The 23872-nt window shown below is 42.0% G+C and overlaps 1 protein-coding gene across 1 annotated transcript in view; it reads right to left on the bottom strand.

The window, feature by feature from the left end:
* The window catches only part of cux1b (cut-like homeobox 1b), a 162346-nt gene that overhangs the window by 107405 nt on the left and 31069 nt on the right, over positions 1 to 23872 (bottom strand). The window contains exon 2 of the mRNA XM_053487087.1: positions 14730 to 14840. Coding sequence (XP_053343062.1) covers positions 14730 to 14840 — 111 coding nt within the window. The remainder of the gene's footprint in view (positions 1 to 14729; positions 14841 to 23872) is intronic.

The following is a 23872-nucleotide window of genomic DNA, read 5'->3' as shown; positions in this document are numbered from 1 at the left end:
AAACCCACCATACAAAAGTCTCTATACAGTGAATTCAGAGAGCTGGTCAGGTGGCAGGAGATGGATTGAAAGATTAGTGTACAAAACTTAAAAGGGTTGATATTCTCACCTGCTATATTTCATAATGACCACAAGTCCTACAGGAAGGGGAAAGTGGAATGAATTCAAGCCCAGCACTAACAAGCTGACACTGTTTGGCACTTGAGCAAGGACCCTACCCCTCTCTGCTCCTGGGGCACCATATCAGGCCTCACCCTGAACTCCAAGCCCTGCTTCCCGAAGAGCAGGGATATGTAAAGAAAATACTTTGCTGTGACAAAGACGACTTCTTTCCAGGATCTTGAACCTTCGTTTCACTCAGTGCTTTAATACAAAGAGATGAAGTTAAAAAATCTTAAACAAGAGTGTCTGATCTTATCCACACTTGTGAGGGGTGTCCGGCTCCAAGGGTTAATTTCAACCAAACAGAAGCTGCACACGTTTAATCAATTGACCTTCTGATGTTCTTTAAACAAGGGTTGAGTTTTTTCAAGCGCTCCTGTTTGATTGGCATATAAATCTACAACTGCTTTGGACATCTTTGGCATAAGGAGTCTTCATGCTTCTTCTCCGATGGGAGGATAGTGTAATTGAAAGATCCTGTAGATGAAACCCAGATGGATTTTAGAGGGGAGGCTGTGCACTACTCCTCGTTTTGTGAGGATAACTGAAGAGTGATTTCTTCGTCATCCACATTCCACCTGGTGTGTGAGAAAATATTTTCAGAGACTCCAAAGGTCTTATGACATCAGTTGTCGAGACATTTCGAACCAGATGCCTAGCACATGACCAAAAAGTGACATCAGCTGCACGATGCCTTCATTTGGTACAAGCAAGCCAGCTTCTTCAGGTGCTTGTCTGAAGTTCTATCTAAAAGCTACACAGATGCATACTCTGAACCAAAGAACAAGCAAGAAAATCCAATAAATGGTAGACTACAAAGAGAAGTTGTAGATACATCTTGTAGGGCTAATCTTTCCTCAGATTTTTCTGCTTTTTATTCTCTTCTTGCAAAGAAAAAAAAAATATTATGATTGATTAACCTATAGGAAAGACAAATACATAAATTTGACAACGTTGTCCATCTGACAACAAGCTTTCGTCTTCCCTCATTAAAAAATGTTGTTGTTTTTTTATGTTTCTTGTAGGGCTGTTTTCAGGGGACTAAACAGCTGAAAATCCGATGGAGGGGGATCAGGACTATGAAGATAATGCTTTAACACCTTAAAACAAAGTTTTTGCAGAGTGTCGTCAGTGTAGGCAGAAGTGTGAGGACCTGCATCATCATTTAAATTCAGAACGCTCTTGTATAGCAGTCCTCTGTGTTTAATCCGAAGTTTAGACCTTAGCTCTTCAATAGGTGTCTCACAATAACGAGTACTGTTGACTGTGGAGCCTTTTCCCTGATAAATGTTCCAATACTGACCCTTGAGAATCTCAAAAATACTGTAAGCATCAATTTTCCAGCTGATGGTTGACTTCTTTTGGTCTTCAGTTGAGGATGTTTCCGTTCTATTCCGGCTTGTAGGGATTAATCCATGTCTCGTCACTAATAACGATTCTCTTCAAGAAACTTTCACTTTCATTAGAGTATTGTTACAAATTTTGTTTGCAGATATCCAAACACTTTTTCCATACTGTGTACAAAGTCTTCGATTAATAATGGCACCAGGTCCAACCTCAGATCACCAAATGTAACTAAATAAATATTTTTTTTTAAAAACTGCTGCACGTTGCTCTTTTTTTGTGCAAATCACAAGTGGGCCATCCATTTTTGCTTGCACTGCAAAAATGAACTGATGTAACGCATTGACACCTGCATAGCAGTGACTGGGGAGACGGCAGCCTTGAACGGAAAGCGCAGATAAGTTTTAATATAACCAAAGTGCTGATCATTTTTGACTCACCAACGTATTTGTTTACTCATCTGGGGTATCTTTATAAACATTGACCTTGTATTAGCTTACCATAATGCTAAAATGCCTTACACTCGTATGCAGCCTGTCAGGTCTGGATTAGAAGGGAACCAGCCCAAACCCAAAACAAGTATTGAGTTGGATATAACAGTAGAATAGTAAAAGAACAGTAGTTTGAGTGTAGCTGCATTAATGAGGACGCACACAGCTCATCCCTGGTTTATTGAATTATGTATCGTTCCTCTGATCTGTGCGCTAATTTGGTCAGATGTTGCGCACCGCTCTGATCTTCTACAGAGCGCCTCGAACGCAGCGAGCTCTTTGATGAGGACTGAGAAAGAACTGTTCTCACTGCTTTGTGTGTGTGTGTGTGTGTGTGTGTGTGTGTGTGTACCAATTTTACACAGAATGCTAACTGGAGTGTCTACGGAGGTACTGCCTCTCATCACCATCTGCCGCTGCTCATAAAGGAGATGCTCTGTGCTAAACCATCTATTATCTGATATGAACAGATACACCACATCAAATAAAAACACATTATGTTTTTCTTCACCGAGTGTAGGAGGGAATTATTGTCACCACAGTGCAGCCTGGATGGTTAACCCACTGCTGCCTGAATAATACGTGCAAATATCCCAATATGATTTCAGAGCAGATTTGAAGTCCAAGGTCCCTGTAAATGAGGTGATAATTAGTATAGACGGTGGCTCATTTATTTAGTCCTCATGGGTCCACTTGGTTCTGAGGACCGGATATACCCTACCTGTGACCAGCACCAACTAGGGTCCTAGTTCTGCTCAGTCTAATCAGGACCAGTTATGTATTTTAGACTTGTTTTAAATTATAATGATATGATCATGTGTGTAACATTGCCTGATACTATTTATTACAATGAACACACAGAGGTCCACTCGCTTCTGGGGACCTGAGATCTGACCAATGAACTAATCAAGACGGCTCGGGACTCATTTTACTGCCTCAGGTCCCGGGCAGGAGGTGCACAATGCCCCGAGATGATCCAAATAAACCTGAGCCGGCAGGGTAACTGATGTTTCTGGAGGCATAAGCATCCCAATCACTACCGGAAAGAAAAACAAGGCACGAGAGAGGTACTGCCGATGCTTGAGTTATCCCTTTCACCTCATTCTGGATCAGGTCTATGTATCCTCTGGCCCACTGAGATCGGGATTTTCTTTGTCAGCAACAGAGAGAGTGTTCCTTTCATTTTGCTACGCAATTAGTAATGAGATGGTAACTAGCTGCATACAATTTATACTAAAATTAATTCGGGGGTTAAACAGCGTTGCTTAGAAATACCAGAAAACGTAATGGTAAAAGACTATAAAATGATCATGTCTATGAAAGTGCATGAGTGTGTGTGTGGGTCTATGAGAGAGTATAGATGTCTTTGGGTGTCTACGAGAATGCACGAGGGTTTCTGTTGGTAACTATGGGCATCTATGGATGTCTATTAGAGTGCATGGCTATCTATGAGTGTGTGAGACTTTATGAGAATGTATAAGTATCTATGGGTATCTGTGGGTGGCACGTCGGCTTAGTGGTTAACACTGTCGCCTTGCACCTTCAGGTCCCAGGTTCGGGTCTGTGTGCATGGAGTTTACATCATCTCCCCATGCTTGGTGGGTTTCCTCAGGGTTCTCCAGTTTCATCCCACAGTCCTAACACATGCGGATTAGACTAACTGGCGTTCCAAAATTGCCCATAGTGTGCTAGTGTTGACCGGAGGCCCTCCTGCGGGTGTAGAAACTGAGAATAAATAAAATGGTCACCATTGGCCTCCACGGCCCCTAGTTGGATTATAGAGGTTGCTAAATGGATGGATGGGTGTCTGTGAAAGTGTACAGGTAACTATGAGAGTGCATAAGTGTGTAGGGGTGAAGCAGACTGAGGTGTCCATGAGGGTCAATGAGAGCGTACGGGTGTCCATGAAGGTCAGTGAGTGTGTACGGGTGTCCATGAGAGTCAGTGAAAGCGTACGGGTGTCCATGAGGGTCAGTGAGAGCGTACGGGTGTCCATGAGAGTCAGTGAGAGCGTACGGGTGTCCATGAGAGTCAGTGAGAGCGTACGGGTGTCCATGAGAGTCAGTGAGAGCGTACGGGGGTCCATGAGAGTCAGTGAGAGCGTACGGGTGTCCATGAGAGTCAGTGAGAGCGTACGGGTGTCCATGAGGGTCAGTGAGAGCGTACGGGTGTCCACGAGGGTCAGTGAGAGCGTACGGGTGTCCACGAGGGTCAGTGAGAGCGTACGGGTGTCCACGAGGGTCAGTGAGAGCGTACGGGTGTCCACGAGGGTCAGTGAGAGCGTACGGGTGTCCACGAGAGTCAGTGAGTGTGTACGGGTGTCCACGAGGGTCAGTGAGAGCGTACGGGTGTCCACGAGGGTCTATTAGAGAGTGTACAGGTGTCAAGGAGTGTGTGCTGAGTAAGCGATCTTTTCTAACACACACATCCCAGACGAACCCGTCGATTAAAGAGGAACAGCGTTGTTATGATGATGAGCCGAGATCGCTGACTCAGACCCCCTGCTGAGGCGTGTACACGGTCGTGTGGGGAACGCATAAAGAAAGTTCTCTCAGGTGGGAGATGAAAAAAATCGCTGACTCTGTGCATGCTTGTGTGTGTGTGTGTGTGTGTGTGTGTGAGTGTGTGAGAGAGAGAGAGACGAGTACAGCCAGCTGCGCACAGCCGAGCCCTTATAACTACACTGATCATATCAGCTGTGACGGATGAGATGGATCAGCCCCATGGACGGGGGGAAAATCGGGGGAGGCTCATGTACACACGTACACACACGTACACTCAGATTAACACGCACGTTAGAGCTGTCCTTTTAAATAACTGCGAAAATTTCTGTGTTTTTTTTTTTTTTTTTTAAAGCGTCCAAATACGAATCAGCTCACAAAGCGGCAGCGGCGCTACACGTTGAGGGGCGTGAATAAAAAGCGGACGGTTTTACCGATGGATTGATTTTACGGTTCTTCGACGACGCCGGAGCCATTTTAAGGGAGAACATCCGCCATTTTAAAAACGCCATACCTGTAAAGTCAACGTTGAAACAAACTGTATTGTAAACGTGTCACTTCTGGGCCACACGCTCGCCATGTACGTTATAATTAAGTTTAATGACAAAATTGTCATCAATTATACACAAAATTGGTGTATAATTAAAAATATGCGCACCCTTTTATCCAGGGTGTTAAGTGACGCGCGTTTAGAAAATGACAAACAACTCGCGGTTTATTATTGTTGCATCTGGTTCGAAACAGTCCAATACGATTAGAAGTCATGAAAAGGCTTAATCTAGAGCTTGGAATGCTGACCTCAGTCTCACACACACACTCACACACACACACACACACACACACACACATTCCGACACACAGTCACTCGACAAACAAGGCTATTAGTCTCCAAAAGCATGTCTACTAATATAATGTTTTAGAGCTTTGGGGTATCGGCTAGAGCATACACCACCACACACACACACACACACACACACACACACAGGCATGGGAAAGTTTTCATGTGGGTCAGAAGCAGCTATCAGTCTGAACATCTCACTATTCAGCCATTTTGTGAAGAATACTCAGGACAGTGTAATAAGATCAACCGGACCTGAACACACACACACACACACTCCATTAAGTTTTTTTAGCGTTTCGATCGTTCGTTTTACAAGTGGTGCTTACTGAAAACACTGTGTGTATATGTGTGTGTGTGTGTGTGTGTGTGTGTGTGGGGATCCAGAGACACTAAAACGGCACTTAACATCGACTCTGTGTGCATTTTCAGGCAGTGAGGTCATGATTACTGAAGTAATGAAGGCTTCTCAGCAGTAGTCTCTAGCGCCACCTTATTTCCTGCCTTTACACACACACACACACACACACACACACACACACACACACACACACCTCCCTCTCCATCAGCTAATAGGAGGCAAATTCCTCCTCTCTTCACTCCTCCTAAATTCTTCAGCCAGCGAGGATGTACAGGAACGCCTCTTAAATCAATGGCTCGTTACAGCAGTGTGTGCGTGTGTTTGTCTGCTTGTCTGCAAGTGTGTGTGTGTCTGTGTGTGTGTGTGTCTCTGGCTGGTAAACAAGCCTGCGTGGTTGGACTTACACACACAGGCCTATAATTAACTGAGGAGACGCCAGGCAGCCTGAGCAGGCACGCTGCCAGCCCGGATCAGGCCCTAATTACCAACGCTGTCTCTGATAGAAGAACACAGAGAGAGAGAGACATATACACACACACACACACACACACACACACACACACACACACGAAAAAAAAAAAAAACACTCTAAAAGGATCAGCGCCATTACAAACACCTCTGAGACTTACCCGGTCTAATTCCACTGAGTGCCGGTACATAAGTAAACACCTGTAGCCTGTAATCTCTGGTTCTAATCTCAGTGCTGGAACCCCCACGGTTCTAATGGAATGTAGCTCGTTAGCTTATTAATTATTTATTGATTATTGTTGGGTCAGGGCTCTCAAAATGGAGACCATAAGGGTTTTTCTCTAGAGTATTCTCAAAACAGGTTTTACAAAGTGGGGACCCAAGGAGGGTTCTCAAAGTGGGGACCCAAGGAGGGTTCTCAAAGTGGGGACCCAAGGAGGGTTCTCAAAGTGGGGACCCAAGGAGGGTTCTCAAAGTGGGGACCCAAGGAGGGTTCTCAAAGTGGGGACCCAAGGAGGGTTCTCAAAGTGGGGACCCAAGGAGGGTTCTCAAAGTGGGGACCCAAGGAGGGTTCTCAAAGTGGGGACCCAAGGAGGATTCTCAAGTGGAGTCCCAAAAAAAGTTCTCAAAGTGGGGACCCAAGGTGGGTTCTCAAAGTGGGGACCCAAGGTGGGTTCTCAAAGTGGGGACCCAAGGAGGGTTCTCAAAGTGGGGACCCAAGGAGGGTTCTCAAAGTGGGGACCCAAGGAGGGTTCTCAAAGTGGGGACCCAAGGAGGGTTCTCTAAGAGGATTCTCAAGTGGAGTCCCGAAAAAAGTTCTCAAAGTGGGGACCCAAGGAGGGTTCTCAAAGTGGGGACCCAAGGAGGGTTCTCTAAGAGGATTCTCAAGTGGAGTCCTGAAAAAAGTTCTCAAAGTGGGGACCCAAGGAGGGTTCTCAAAGTGGGGACCCAAGGAGGGTTCTCAAAGTGGGGACCCAAGGAGGGTTCTCTAAGAGGATTCTCAAGTGGAGTCCTGAAAAAAGTTCTCAAAGTGGGGACCCAAGGTGGGTTCTCAAAGTGAGTTTTGAAGTGGAGTCCCAAATTGGGTTCTCAGAGTGCGGTCTCAAAAAGGGTTTTCCAAGTGGGGCCCCAAAGAGGGTCGTAAAAATAGGTTTTTCAAGTGTAGTTCCAAAATTGGCTCTCAAAAAGTGTTCTCAAAGTGCAGTGTCTGGTGTCCATGAAGTGAAGCCAAATTTTCTAATTTTTTTAACCGGAGCTGAACCCACAACCCAAAATCATCATTACATCTTATGTTTAAAAATAACATCAACTGAAATCGAAACAGTAGCTTAAAAAAATCTTCTGAAATGGTAAAAACATCATTAAATCAAACACACACACACACACACACTGCATTGCAATACTTTTGTCCAGACTGTTAGTGTTGGTTTTGTTCTGGAGCTGCCTTAATACCCAAAAAAAAACCTAGTACTCCTTTCTGACTTGAGAAAAACAAACTTTTTTATTCGGAACGTTGCAATACTTTACTGTGTTCACTGCACAGCACTACGCTGCACTGTGATGCTATAATTATAGCATGCTAATCGCGTCATCTATTTTGTTTGTTGAATCATTCTACTATTAAATGGTAAGTATGGGGGACGGGCGATGTTTTTAGAATCAGGAAAGCAGGAGGTTATTCGTGATATCGTGATAATATCGTGACATCATCGTATTGGGTGACCGCTTGTGATTCCCAACCCTAAAGCTAAAAAAAAAAAAAAAAAAAAAAAAAAAAAAGTGTGCATCTATTTAAAATAAATTGTCCAAATGAAAGAATACAAATGTCTATTGTTTTTTAATACCTAAAACGTAATGTTTCCGTTGATTGATTCTGTTTATTTCATCGAACCAAGTATCATTGAAAAAAAAAAAAAAAAAAAAAAAAGAGTCTCGACTCCCGAAGGCAGACGTTGGAGCTGAAACAGAAAGTTTATCGGCTCAGACAGGCGAAACACGCGTCCTGCTGTTAACATTGCCCGTAGCGCTCTGACACACCTCGCGCTCTTACTTAACAAATCCTCTCACGCCTCACGTGTGCGTGTACGTATGTATGCGTGCGCACGCGCGGGCCTATCTGCCTCCGGGCGAAGGTGTTCGCGTCACTGAAGTATGCGTGGCCCGTTCCGACTGTCTGGAACCAAAAACCAGCACCTGAGGTGAAAAATGAGCCTTCGAGCGCACACAATGTCTGCGTATCTACTCTCCTGAAGGTCACACTCACGATTAGCGCCACTGTCCATCTGTATTTGTTTAACTAATGGGGGGAAAAATAGAGGCAAATAATAAAAGGAAAAAAAAAAAAGTTTCCTTCTCCGCGAATGACCTTTAAGGAGAGATAAGAAGGCCTGCTTAATGCGGCTTGGCTCTTCTGAAAAGGAAAAGCTTCTACACTCGCTCTCTCACTCTCTTGTTCACACACACTCTTGATGTAGAAATGCCTTCCAGTACTGCTCAGCCTTTTTTTTTTTTTCGTCCCCCCAAGACTTCAAGCCCACAGGTCTCCAACAGCTTGATCGACGACGGGTTAAAGTGTTCCTCCGCCACAAACAGCTCGTTGCGGTATTGGCTCGCCGCTGTGAGAAAAGGTCACAGGAAATAAATTTCTTTCAGGGTGCTTGAGGACCTGGAGTTGCGTCGATGTATGTGTGTGTGTGAACGCGGCAAGTTCGTGCTGATTGACAGGATTAGAGCAGGACGGGCATTGTCGTGTCTTTTATGCAGCTCTGCACACACGTAGGATCTCGCTGTCCTTTTATTTTTTTGCCAACTTGCGCCCAGGGTAGCGCCAGATTCCAGTACTTGGCTGATAAGGGCGGCACCTTGGCATCTTCTTTTGGTGTTCAGCACATCCATCAGTATGATTCCTTTATATCATCGTCATCATCATATCCAAAATTTAGATTCTTTTCAAATAGATTTAAACGCTACTTTTTTTAAAACCATTTTCTTTACACCCCTGCAACACACACTTTTCAGTCGCTTGTATCTCCTAAAAAGACTGTGTGTAAATTATGGATGTGCGCAGACATGAAAGGAATGGATTTAAGTGATAAATGTAGAGGCTGTATGTGACCGAGTGTGTGTGTGTGTGTGTGTAAATGTGTGTGTATGTGTGACGGCGGGAGAAGAGCGACTAAGACACGGTTTGAAGCGGCTGTGCTAAATTCGATCCGACACGGCATTACTAATCCCTCGCCGGTCCAAAAACAAACCCGATTCACGGGAAGGCTACTAGACGTTCGCGTTCGCGAGTGCCGAAGGAATAACCGAATAAGAAGAAAATCACAATAATTCATAGCGAGAGGTGGAGTAACACTGAAGAACTGGCACGTCTGTCCTGAAGCGAAGAGGGATTTATATCTGCCACAGAGAGTTAAAACTGAAATAATGACTTCCCCCGAATCGTCCTCAGTCTTCTCTAAACGATGCGGCAGCACAAGCCAGACGCAAACACTAACAGCATGTGTTGCACCTGCATTTTTATCCGTCTTGTTTACTATGAGCATGTGCCGTATACGCTTAAGGTCATTTAACCATCATAGAGCAAAACTGGGATATATTTGCTTCTCATTCCTAAGCAGAAATCTCGCAAGAATCCATTTTTCTGGATTGACAGGGTTGCCAGATCACACTGACAAAATCCCGCACAGACAGTTCTGCAACCTTACCCACTCCGATTAAAAAGCAGGGCAAATAATATCAGTAGTAACATGATATACTCTGACTCTGAACCCCTTAATGCAGAACATTTTTAAAACAACGGGCCGAATTGTTTATTCTATTTTAATTACAACATTTTTTAAAATCTTGCGAATGAAAATTAGCCTGTGCATACAAACAAATAACTATCATCACGCCTCGTATAGCACTTTAACTTGACAACTAAGTAGGAAACGTTTGAAGGTTTAATTTAAACATTGAGCAGCTTTAAATGTTCTCCAAATTAGAAAACCGATCCAATCCATGACTCATAAAACCTGAGCCATGACTTTGGTCATTGGTCGCGCCCCCAGTTGCTATAGTGATGGCTTGCACAAAGCAACTTGTACTGCAGACGGTCTAAAAAACTTTTTTTTTTGTATCTCTGGTGTCACTGCTTTGTAACAATCATAGCACTTTGCAAGGCACATCTTTACGACATTAATTATCGCTGCTGTAACATAACCGAGAACAGGAGCTAAATAGTCTCATGGGCGTCCAACAGGAAGGAAACCGGAGTACCCAGTGAAAACCCACCAAGCATGGGGAGAACATGCAAACAGAGACAGGAATCGAGTCTGGATGGGAATCAAACCCGGACCTTGAAGACGCAAGGCAGCAGTGCTTAAATAATAATAAGTTTTGCATTAATTATGGGACATAGCCCCTCCTCTGGCTCGACGCCTCGGCTCCTGTGTTGAGATTGGCTAGAAAACTGCACTTCGGCAAAAGGAGAAGGTGTAGGGGCGGGGCAATAGTTCATTTGCATTAAAGGGATTTTGGAATGGAAGAATGCATGATCTGAACTATATTTCAACTAGAAAATTATTACCAGACATATTTTGGAAACCTTAAAGTCTAGCATTAAAAGTAAAAAGTTGGCCACTTCAACTTGAAGTTTTTCAGCACTGAGGACACCGAGTTCTCCTTTCCTTACTTCATTAGTTATGTCTTTTTTTTTCCATTAACCTTTAAACAGACACTCATATCTGCTTTTGTCTCCTTTTCCTCTAATACCTCCTGTCACTTCTGCACTCGTCCAGCTGTTTTTGGTGTGAGGTTGCGTGAAACAACCATCTGGTCAGCAAAGTCGGGGAAAAGTGTTGCAGTGATGCAGGCAGATGTGTTGATGAGGTGCTTATCTGTGCTGAACATGCTTTAATGGGGGCCGGAGCCGCTCCGGAGCTTTCATGAGGCCTTGGCATTTTCGTTCGGTAGAAGAGTTTAAATTTACATTTCAGCACGGCCTATGAGGCACTGTGATTAAAGTGTACGCGGGGGGGGAAACAAAACGGCGGTTTGGTCAGTTATTGCACCGCAGGTTTATTTCATCAGCGTGTAGCGCTCTGCAAATGTCGAGCCGGCGCCTAGAGGTGTGACGAGCCAAGATTAAAATCTTTACATCATGATATGAACTTGGCCTTTCATTTTCCTGATGGATTATCATAGAATATTAAGAGATGTTTGTTTTCTTATAGAACTGTACCGCATTAAACCTAGGGCTGATTGATATTTAATAATAGTTATAATAATTGCCTATATTAAAGCAAATAAACTATTATTATTATTATTATTATTACTACTATTAAACTTTCCTTCATTCTTTTTACGCCACATCGGCTCGCCAACAATTTCATGTTTTATTTATTTAATAATTACAGGCACATTATTAACTTTAAATCCTTTAATGTTGTGGAACATCCAGGAAACAACTCCAGACTTTTTAAAATTGTTTTCTTTAAAGATTGGTTTGCGTGGACGGTTTTCTATAAAAATCCTGTCAAAGTGGCAAACATAAAAAAAAAAAAAAAAAAGGAACATACCGTTGTGTACATCTGCTCTGTTACCGTGCAGCAATGAAATAATAACTATTATATGTTTACATCCAGGACCTGTATTATAATAATGTTTAACATAGGGCGTACAAACTTTTGCACTTTTGCGTACAAGAAATTATTACAGAATTCTGGACATATGGGATTATATTAAAGCAAAAATATTTCATTGGTGCTAAAAAATATAAGCGTAATAATATAAGTAAAGTACAGTAGAGCGAAAGTTTGTACACCCTTTTGAAAGATAATAAACAATCCGTAGGGCTCCAGTATGTACAGGATTGCTAAATAAATACTGATTTTCTAAAAAATGAATATACCTGTAAACACACGTGGGTGTGTCTATATTTCTATAGCTACCTATCTATCTATCCATGTACATATTAATGTGTAAATCTCTTCTGTTCCCGATCTGGAACTTGCATCATGACACGACGCGTCGCGTCTTCGCTTCTCACAATCTGTCTTGGAGCTGATGGCGGGGAATCCCGAGCTGCATCTCATCATCTTTGATATGTTAATAAATAAATACATATTAAAAAGAAAGAAAAGAAAAGAAAAGCATCTGAGCCACGAAAATAAACCGTCTCGGCTGGAATTAACGCAGGCTAACATTTAAAGGCGGGTGTAATAAAAACATATGAGCAGTAGGATGCCGTTAGAGGAGAGCAGTCATGGAGGAAGAAAGAAAAGAAAAGACGGAGGGGAAAAAAAAAAAAAAAAAAAACATGGCACACTTACACGATCGTACACGCAACCTTCCTAGCAGCAGCAGCTCTCCGACTTCACTCCTTCAGCCCACTCCTTCATAAATAATTCATTCCGTTCATTAATTATTCATTACAACATTCCAAATAACAACAATGACAACGCGGCTTTGTTTCCAGCCGTGCGGCGGCAGGCCTGTTGCCATGGGAGCGCGGGATAAACAATGCGATTCCCAGATGATTCCTCTTTGTGGGGATGTTACGCACTCGGCGGAGAACAAAGTAGGTCAGAGTAAAACAGCTCTCGAGGGGATTGGAGGGTTTAACATGGTAACAAAAGTAATTAAGTAAAAGTAGATACTCGACAGTTCGGGATGCACTGAGCCGTATCTTGCTTTCTTTCTTTCCTCTTTTGAATACAATGCTGATATCTGAGCGCTGAGTGTTAACTGATACCTGATACAACATGCTCGTAATAATCGAAAAGTCGTTCCATGCCGGCTCGCAGGAAATAACCATAAATATAAGATACTGTTAATCTAGTTATTTATGTCCACAACCAGGACCTGAGTACTGAGTCAGTCAACGTTCAGTGGCTTTCATTTTCACACGCCTCCACAGGGCGTACAAACTTTTGCACTTGACCACCAAGAAATGCACTAATCAAATACAAATGTATGTATGTTTGTATATATGGGATGGTATATAAGGAAAAAGTATTTAATCAATGCATTTGTTCTGAAAAGTTTATTTGAATAGTGAAGTATTGCTAAAGTTTGTACACCCCCCTGAAAAATTATTTTTTTAAAATGAGGGGAAAAAATGAAGCACTAAATGAAGCATGTTGTTCTCTTTAAACTATAATTAATGACAGGATGGTGTGAGGCAGCCTGACACCCCGTGATTTAATATAAACTAAATATTAATTCTATTTGTTATTCATTTAAATGAATTGTTATATTTAATATATATTATTATTATGATAAGAATAATATAATTTATTAAGACGTTTAACTTGATTAACGCCCTGTTGCCGTAAGTTTAACGTAAGTTTTTTTTTTTTTTTTTTTTTATGATACAAAAACTCTGGAAACTCTTTTAAAAAAAGGGATTAAAAAATAAAATCTAAAAAAAAATTTTTTAATAAATTTAGAATTAAAAATTTCTTACTAATAAAATTATCATTAAAATCATACATAAAATAATTATAGACAATTAACGTAATGAAGAATGTCAAAAGACGTTTAACGAAATATAAAATAAATAAATAATTGAAATGAAAATGTATTGATTGCTATGTAATCAATAATACTGTAAATAATCAGCACTGATTCACCCCTAAAAAAAAAAAAGTCTCTGCATTAAAATAAAAACATTTTTTAAAATTCTAATTTGTTATAAATACAATTAAAATTCCAAATACAATTAAAAAAAAAAAATCACAAAAAATGCTAAAAAATATTTTAAAAAATTATTTAAATGCATTTAAAAATGTTTAAATAAAAAAATTTAACTATACGCAACCAATAATATTATTATTATCAGCATTAATTTCTCCCCTCCCCACAAAAAAAAGAAAAAAAAAAAAAAAAAAAAAAAAAACCTGTTCCCCAAACTCCCATTGTTTGGCGACTAAACCTACAGTAGATGTTCATGTATCTAAAAGCTCCTCCTACAAGCTGCAGGATTCGAGACATTTTATTTAACGGATTACATTTGGCCCAAAAAGCGCTGTGGCGTAAATTTTCTTTTTTTGGCTGAACTTTTCCTTTTGCGACGTCTCTCCGAGCTTTTATGAGAGCCAGGGACCCAAACAAACGGGAGAGAGCGGGCGTGAGCTCAAAAACGCACTTAAAAACTTGGTTGAGGAGTTTTCTCACACACTCGCTTTCCTTTCTCACACACACACACACACAAGATGAACAGTACTGAGTAAAATAGCACAGATGTGTGTGTGGGTGCCAGGAAGAGTTTTTCACGCTGGGGTCAGTCAGGCCGTGAGTGGACTGAATCAGGGGAACTGTTAGAGATAATAGGAAGATACTGTGGGCTAGATTTTTCATGCCACACACACACACACACACACTGTATATATATGCAATGACAAATATTGGCCTCCTCTGTTATATTAAGTCTATATATATATATATATATATATATATATATATATACAGCAAAAGTGAGGATGGAAATCAAATCATGATGGACAGGTGTAACATAAGTGTGTGTGCGTGTGTGTGTGTGTGTGTGTGTGTGTGTGTGTGCACGTCTTGAGCCTCACCTCTGGTGTGTTTTTCTTAAACTCGCGGCTCTGGTCGATGAGCTTTTTCCTGGACTGTTCGCTCTCATCTTGTCTGTTGGCCAATAACGTGGCAGTGGTGTCTAGTTCTCTCTACAGGGAAAAAACACACACACACACACACAGGCGAGTAATTACACACCGCTCGGCATGGGGGTAGATCATTTGCATACACAGACAAACACTGTACGGCAGACAGAAATCCCAAGACAGGAGCGAAGCCATCAGAAAGTGTGAACACCTCCGCGGTGGTGCCATCGACAACGGGAGAAGCGTGTGTTTAGCACCAGGGGACCGCGAGCTGCCGACGTAACACGCACACACAAACGCACACACTCTGGAAGAACACGAAGAATCGTTTTCTGATTATGGTCAGGGTGGGACGACTGTTCACACGGTTCACATTACGCTCCAAATTCATAGACATACTTTTGCCCCAGCATGATGCCGCTTCGCACTCCCACTCTACTGTTCAGCGATTAACAACAACAATGAGATAAACACTGACAGTTTATAACAGCCTCAACATTTTTACAATTATATTTTTAAAAAGAAAAAAAAGAACGAAGACGTCTTAAATAGAGTCCAACGAATCCAGCACTCACATACAGTGATGAGACGCTTGGCCGAAGTAAAACCTTTTTAAAGTAGGCCGTACGTCAGTGAATGACGATCCCGACCGAGGTGGTACTTTCAGCAAGCGGAACTCCAGATCATTGAAAATCAACAGATAACTTGATGCCAACTTACAGAAGAGACACACCTGTCTGTGATAACTGTACACACCACCATTTACCAACACCACTTGCACGTCTAAGGAACTCGACTGTGACAAGTTATAGAACACATCAAAGCAGTTTTTAAAAAATTTTGTCTGTCTTTTTGTTTGTTTGTGCACCCATTATGTAAAAACAACTAAAAGAATTTTGATGTGGTTTTCGCAGGTGTATTTGTCCGACCTTGAGGTAACTTATAGGCTTTGTTTTATCGCACTCGGCCCACGGGAAGATAATGAGATATGCTACTTTAAAATATAAATGGAAAACGCCTTTTTCATTAGAAAAAAGAAATCCGTTATTTTGTTTAGAGTAATATTATGAGAAGAAAACTATTTGGAATTTTATATTAAATTTATTTTATAAAGTTTTTTTTTCACCCTAATGCATAGTAAATATATATTTTTTTATTTCAGGGTGAGTCAAATAAATAGTTTAAAAAATATTATTAAACTAAGTAAATTATTAAATATATAAATTACATCAATAAAAAAAATCAACTATTACATCCATATCTTTATACAATATAAAAAAAAAAAATTAAGACCCCCCAAAAAATTAAATAAACCCATTATAAAAACCTATTTCGAGACAAATTAGACTTTTAAATTTTAAAGCATTAATTTCTTGTTCTTTTGGCAGAAAATTTTCACGGGGTAAAAACATCCAGTCGCCCCTTACGCTCTTACGCGCGCTCCCCTGAAGTGTAAGTAAATTTAAGTAAGACTTTTTGCAATAAAAAACACAAAACTTAAGAAAAATAATAAGAATGCTGTGTTTTAACTAAGATTCCCTGGAAGGAAAATTTAGGTTTTTTAATCAGTTGATGTGACTTTAAATGGCTGAATAATACCATTAAACTGTGCTATTTTTAGCCCTGGTTATCGCACTGTGAACACTTCAGTATGTCACAGGGAGCTCGAATCTTTTTCAATCATTCGAGGTAGCTTTAATAAAATCATCACCAAGATCACACTGTATTGTAACTTTTTAAAACGGCTTGCTTTCAAAGGCCTGGAAAAGAATCTCTCGAGCTGCGGTCACACTCGGCAATGTTCCACTTCACTAGAACAGTCTGCTGTCGCCGTGATCGCCGTCATGATCTCAGGAATAAACTGTAAAATCCAGGCGCCTGGCACTTCACGCAAAGCTTTCAAAAGCGCTAATGCAGGGTTGTAGTGATGAAAAAAGGACAGGGTAAAGGTTATTAAGGGAGGGAAACGCTCGTCGCAAGTCATAGAGGAGTTAAATGCTAGTCGGCGGTAAATGCTAGTCTGGGGCTCTAGTCAGAGAAGCATAACGCTAGAATGGGAGGTAAATGCAAGTCAGGGGAGCGCAAACGCTAGTTAGGGGGAGCACAAAGCGCAAATGCTAGTCTGTGGGTTAATGCTAGTCAGGGGAGCGCAAACGCTAGTCAGGGGGAGCATAAAGCGCAAATGCTAGTCTGTGGGTTAATGCTAGTCAGGGGAGCGCAAACGCTAGTCGGGAGAGCGCAAATGCTAGTCAAGGGAGCGCAAACGCTAGTCAGATGTGAATAGTCGAAGTTGAAAACTATTGCACCATGTATTTACACTTTCTCTCCCTGATCAAATCCCTGGGTAAACCCCGCCCCTTTTCCAACCAAAATGTAAAATTTTTTTTTAGAAGTTCAGTGTCTTCCGAGTTTCTGAACAGGAGACGTTCCCCTTTACTTCGATTTGGCGCAGCCGGAAATCGGAAGTTTGTACACCGAGGCCACTCACCACTTCACTCGACACACATTTAGCCGTCTAAGAGAGAAAAAGCCTCACACATGTTCTCCAGATGCTACCTTAATCACCCTTGTACAAACAGCGCCCCTGCACCACGACAACACAAACAAAAAACACACAAACAACCAAACAAACCCGCTCCTCTTCCATGCCTTGAGCTACAGGTGCTGATGTATATTATAGTTTAATGCATGTGTAAAGAGGTTTTATAACACTGCTCACGAGTTTACACGACGGCCGCGACGGGGGATAAAAAACAAAAAACAGGAAGCACGCAGAACAACAACAAAAAAAACCCGAAACAAAACAAAGCAAAAAAAACGGCTAAGAAAAAAGTGGCATGGTGCCAAACTGCGTGACCCTCTAAACTACGTAGCGCAGGAACATAAAACTGGAGCGAGCGCTTCCTCCTTCCTGTTCCCCCCTCGGTTAGGTGCGCACCCTCGAGAGTGATTAGCAGACACCGTTGTTACGTTTATTATGCAAACTAATAGGCTAATCACTTAAAAACCTGATTACCAGGGGGCCCCGCGGATCCTCATTTAACTACGCCAGACTCTTTGGGCTGCTCCAGCTGAGGCGCCATGGGAGCGCGAAGAGATGATTAACACTCCGCTCATTCTCCTCATCATCATCGCCATGATCTCACACACGCAACCACACACACACACAGAACCAAGATGTGGAAAATTGACATGTGTATCAAAGGCCATGCAAAGCTTCCTGATAATAAGGTCTTTCTGTCTGGTCTGGTTACACCAGAACACCACAACACACACACACACACACACACCAACAGGTTTGATCGGGTTTGCTAATCATTCGTAACCACATGTTCTTACCTGAGGGGATAAAAAAAAAAAAAACTCTGCCAAATGTCAAGCAGCGTCTCAAATCCCGTTGCTACGACCTCTTACTTACACGCTCGTACTGTGGAGTAATCAGAAAGATTAACGCCTTCAGTATGTTTTTATGTGTTTGTACAAGAAAAGGCCTGGTTAAATTAGATGTTAAATCCAATAAACATGTTTGGAAAGCCTCGGCACTACCTGACGTCGCATTGCTAATTAACCCTGAGAAATAAAAATGCTTCAGGACACGCCGCGACAGGAACGATCCCGCTGATGGCACGGATACTTGCTAGCAATTAAGTTTTTAAATAATTAACGGCGACATACTGTTTGTCTATACGTTTTTGTGTGGAACGTCTCAAAACAGAACCTCATCAGGCCTGAAGAGGAAGAAAAAGCCACGTTAGCGCTTTAGCTCGTTGTTACGAAACAGCAACACTGGAGACTCTTTGTACATTTCAGTACTATCCGTAAGGACGGCACATTTATTAGCTTGTCTTGGATTTCAAACATCACACAATTTTATTGATCTTTTAATGGATCGGTTTTCCTATTCACACTTATTTACAAAAACTTGCAAACGTTAGACGCTCTAAAATTTACGACTTCCTTAAAAACGATGCCCCAGCTTTTACAAAAAACACAAACCGCTTCCATCTTCCTCAAATACTCTTGTTTTCCAAGAGTGCTGCGGCCTCTTTTTCTTTTAAGTTTATGAGCGATTAGTACCAATACTGCCACCTACTGGACTGGAGTGTGATGCAGAAGATTTGTAGGGAGACCAGAAAAAAAATTATACCTTTTTCTCTTGTTAAAACAACATTTTAACTATCATTAACACAATTTACACAAGATTTCAGTGCATACAAGATACTTTTAGTAGTTTTTACTACTTTTAAACTTTTTTAAATGAATTGATTAGACAGTCTAACGATGATTCCAAGCCTTAGCGTCAACCGAACACATAAACACGTCCCAGCGTACGTGGTTGAGACAAAACGAATTGATAGCTTTCGACCAATTAGACTCGAGAATTCATTAGCGCTTTGGTACAAATGAATTTAGACACACAGCTCGTTAAACCTTACGTGTTTCTGAAATTGAGACAAAATCCCTGATACATGTTACATTCTAAATATATTGTTTGTATACATAACTCTTTGTAGATAACTATAGCGCTGTGTAAATAAGCCCTGCCTACTTTGCCGTTAAGACTGCATTTGACTTCAACTTGCTACATAAATTGTGTGCTCTATTATCGTTTATTGGTTTAAGAAAAATACAGGTGTGCATGATAACATCGCTAGCTGAAAAGGGGTGGGGCTTCCGTGTGATAACAGTTAATATTGGAGCGCTAGCAACATTTACGCAACTTGTTCCGCAATCATCTTCACCTATCACGTAATGAAATAGTTATGTTGTTACGTGATACCTTGTACTAACGTATCCCGAGGTTACATTTTGTACGTTTCCCAACGTAAAATCACGAGCTGATTAGATCTTTACACGTCTGATAATAATAAACCCGTATTTGTGGCGAACCGGTTAGATTTAAGTGTAAACACAATCGAGCGACTGATCACAATGAACAAGACGTACAGGTTTAACGTGAAAAGACGTTTTTGTCTCTATTAACTTTTCCGCAAAACAAAAAGAGGAAAAAAAAACACAACAAAACAAAGCAACTTTGTGTTTCATCACCATCCGGAAAGCCGCTTAATGAATGCGACGGCGCTCTGGTACAGAACCGATACTGATAAGCCTCTGGTCAATTCTGAGCCAATAGCCGTGGAGTACCGATGCTATCACATGTTTGCGTGTGCATATTTGCAGCGAGGCGTGACGTCCCACGCTGTGTGTGGCAGCGGTGGGAACGGAGGCAGCGAGGGGGGGGGGAGGGAGGAAGGGAGGGAGAAAGGGAGGAGGAGGGGGGGATGAAAAAGGCCAAACAGGCTCGGTTAATAGCGTTATAATTTTCCTAATAGAAGCGTTCGGCTGGCTGCGAGTGCCGGCGCTTGTCTGCGTTAATTTCTGCTCGGTAGTAAACGCTGATGGAACAGATTACGGCCGCTCCCAAGAGAGTCTCCGAGCTGCCAGGAGAGACGGTGTGGAGAAAGTCTGAGAGAGAGAGAGAGAGAGAGAAGGAAGGAAAGAAAGAAAGGTTACAAGAGAAAGATAAAAAGATGAGAAAAAAGGTGAAGAAAGTGAGAGAAGGGGAAAATGAGGCAGGAGAAAAAGGAAAAAAAAAAGACAGATAAGGATAAGAGAAGAAATAGGAGGAAAAGAAAAACAGAGAGAGAAAGAGAGAGAGAGAGAGAGAAATTGTGAAAAAGCTGAACAGAATAAAAGCGAGAAACTAAAAGGCACAAGAGACAGCCAAGGAAACGGCCATCGTTTTGCTCAAATTGCTGGTTTAATGAAGTGACTCCTCACTGACCCAACACACACACACACACACACCTAATTATACTGCAGACTCATTAGACAGGAAGGAGGGGGTTGGTGGATCTACAGCAGGACTGAACCCTGCACTGTGTTAGTCAGGACCATGGGGAGGTGCTCGAGTAAATACTCAACTCTCTCTCTCTCCCTCGCTCTCCCTCATATTCCCCCACTAGATCTCTCTCTCGCTCTTCTCCATCCCTCCATTTCCCTCTTTCAATTTCCCCCCGTTTACTCAACCCTCTCCATTAGAAAAAAGGAATTCTTTCTATCCCTCTCTTCTCTCTCTCCCCATCGATCTCTCAGTTCTCTCACTCCATCCCTCAGTTCTCCCACTGTCTCTCTGTTCACCCGCTATCTCTCTATCCCTCCATTCTCCCCGTCTCTATCCCTCCATTCTCCCTGTCTCTATCCCTCCATTCTCCCCCTCTCTATTCCTCCACTCTTTCCATTTCTATCCCTCCATTCCCCCTTCTATCTCTCTATTCTTTCCTTTTCTCTCCCTCCATTCTCCGTCTCTCTATCCCTCCATTCTTTCCTTTTCTCTCCCTCCATTCTCCGTCTCTCTATCCCTCCATTCTTTCCTTTTCTCTCCCTCCATTCTCCGTCTCTCTATCCCTCCATTCTTTGCTTTTCTCTCCCTCCATTCTCTCTTCTTCTATCTCTCCATTCTTCCTCTCTCTAACCCTCTATTCTCCCTCTCTCCATCCCTCCATTCTCCGTCTCTCTATCCCTCAATTTTTCCTTTTCTCTCCCTCCATTCTCCGTCTCTCCATCCCTCCATTCTCCCTCTCTCCATCCCTCCATTCTCCCTCTCTCCATCCCTCCATTCTCCCTCTCTCCATCCCTCCATTCTCCCTCTCTCCATCCCTCCATTCTTCCTCTCTCCATCCCTCCATTCTCCCTCTTTCTTTCTAAATTCTCTCTATTCTCCTCTCTCTCCATCTCCTCCCTCTCTCTCCAACCCCTCTATTACTCATGCTGACATTCTCACTCTCGCAGCCTATCATTGGGAAAATTACACCAAACAAGCGCGGTCCTCGTGCGAGTGGGAGAACGAGGGCGAAACCCCAAATCCGACTCCGGAGCGGGCGTGAAGCGGAGCGCGACACTCCGAGACGTTGGAAGATTTTCGCCTCGTCAGCGCTGACTAATGCCCGCAGCTGTGTACACAACACAGATCTGCCTGCCCTCGCGCCTTTTTTGTGTTGATTAGCCAGATTTGCCGTGGGACCTCGGCGTCGAGCTGCTACATCATGGTTTTTAAAATGCGACGCCGCATTTTACTGGGAAATATTACTTCCATCCTAACGTTCTGACTGAACCAGTGGACGAGAACACAAACCGAATAAAAGAAACGGCAGTAACTTTGAAACTAACTTAGGCTAACATTCCTGATCGTTTTTATGCTCCAAGGCACGACCCTACAACACACTTCAAAGTGCTTTTTGAAGACTTTCTCCTGCGTGCTCGCTTATACTGGAGACACAAAATGTAATGCTTAGACTTGTTTTAGTCTATCCTTTGTGGGTTTTTCTGCCGTACACGTCTCTGAGCAAGACGTAACTATAAAAACGATAACGTAATACAATTTTAGCTTCAGATAACCCCCAAAAAATGTAACAATAAATAAATAAGTAAGGTTTGTTGTGTCAGAATCAAGATTTCTCCAAAGTCATCATACTTTTTTTATTTGCAAGTTTAGCTAGTTTACGTTGTAATCAGTAGCTATGTAGCTTCAAATGCGATTTTTTAAAAAGTAACATGTAGTCATTTTGTTTACGTTGTAACAGCAGTATTGTTTCGAACATTTAAAACCCTTTGTTTTTGGAAACTAGCTAGAGTGTAATTGTTTGCACAACAATAACATAGCTGAAAGAAATTATACAATTATCGACTACACATGTGTAAACAATCTTTATTAGACGTTGCTAGTTCTGTTCGGACCAAAAGCCATGCTAAATTATTCTGCTTAACAACCAATGACAGTCCTAATTTTGCGTTGTTGTTTTTTTTGCGTGTGTGTGTCGTTAACATCGCTTCCCCAAGGCCCTTCAGTTCCTGAGTGTGACTCGTATGTCAGTTTAACAATCATGCTCTCAGTCTGTTCTAGCTCTAGACACTCTCTATTTATTAGCAAAAGGGGTGTGACGCAACACACACACACACACACACACACACACACACAAAACTGAGTGTGGCGAGACACGCTAATATTTGCTTCGAGGCTCGAAATAAAAACAAGAGCAGATTAGTAGGCAGCATGGTCACAGCGCTAGGGAAGCTGATTTAAAGCCGTCTCGCACAGAACGACAAACACACGTCGTCTGTCCACGCCTCTCCTTTTTTTTTCATACTTGTACATTATATTCTTCTGCTAATCCTGAGAAACTGCCTATTGTGGGGTTCGTATGGTGTGGGGATAAACCTAGCTAGGACAAACATGTACAAAGTTTACAGCTCACAGAGGTCTTGGTCCCCATAAATCCAATGTGTGTTTAAGTTTAGGAGCAAACATCGGGGCCGGGAGAAAAAAAATGACCCGGGATAACGTTAGATTGTAAGAGTTAAATTAAAGAATGAAAGAAAGAAAAACGTAAGCAGGCGATATCAAATCAAAATGGCTGCTACACTTCAGGTTAAACAGGGACAGGTTGTGGAAAGACGTATTCGCGTATTCGTCCACGGAGACGCCGCAACGTCCGACTGAAAGAAACGGATCGGCTGAGATCACTTTAATGATGTTACACAATGTTACGCCGGAGGTTGCGTTCTCCAGACACAACACGGTTACACAAATAAAAAAGAAGGAAAATCTAAAACGAACAGATGATTAAAAAGAGATTCCATAATAAATACAAATAAATAAAGAAACTTAATAAGCAAACTTAATAAAAGACCAATATGGTGCGATCATACAAACATGCATTTGTGTTTGGATTTTTTTTGTTTTTTCTTTATTGTGGGAGCACCACATTTACATATTCTTATTATATTTTATTGCAATTTATACAAAGACTAATAAAATGTAATATATAAAAAAACAAGACTGCTCAGATGGTGTGTAGTGAGGCCCGATTGGGAAGAATGCCTGCAGACTTGATTTGGGACGAGCCCCTGCGTTGGCACACAAAAAAAAAAAAGAGGGAGAAGGAGATCCACACGACTGTGTTGAGAGAGAGAGAGAGAGAGAGGGAGAGAGAGAGAGGGGCGGCGTGTCCTCTGGTGGGTCAGGGGAAAGCCACAGGGCTTTACATTAGCTCAATTTCACACTGACCACTGAGGACCACGACAGGCCGGGTCAC

This window comes from Clarias gariepinus, chromosome 25 (assembly GCF_024256425.1).
Source record: "Clarias gariepinus isolate MV-2021 ecotype Netherlands chromosome 25, CGAR_prim_01v2, whole genome shotgun sequence".
NCBI lineage: Eukaryota > Metazoa > Chordata > Actinopteri > Siluriformes > Clariidae > Clarias > Clarias gariepinus.
Note: the sequence above shows the minus strand (reverse complement) of the source record. Positions and strands in the feature narration are given on the sequence as shown.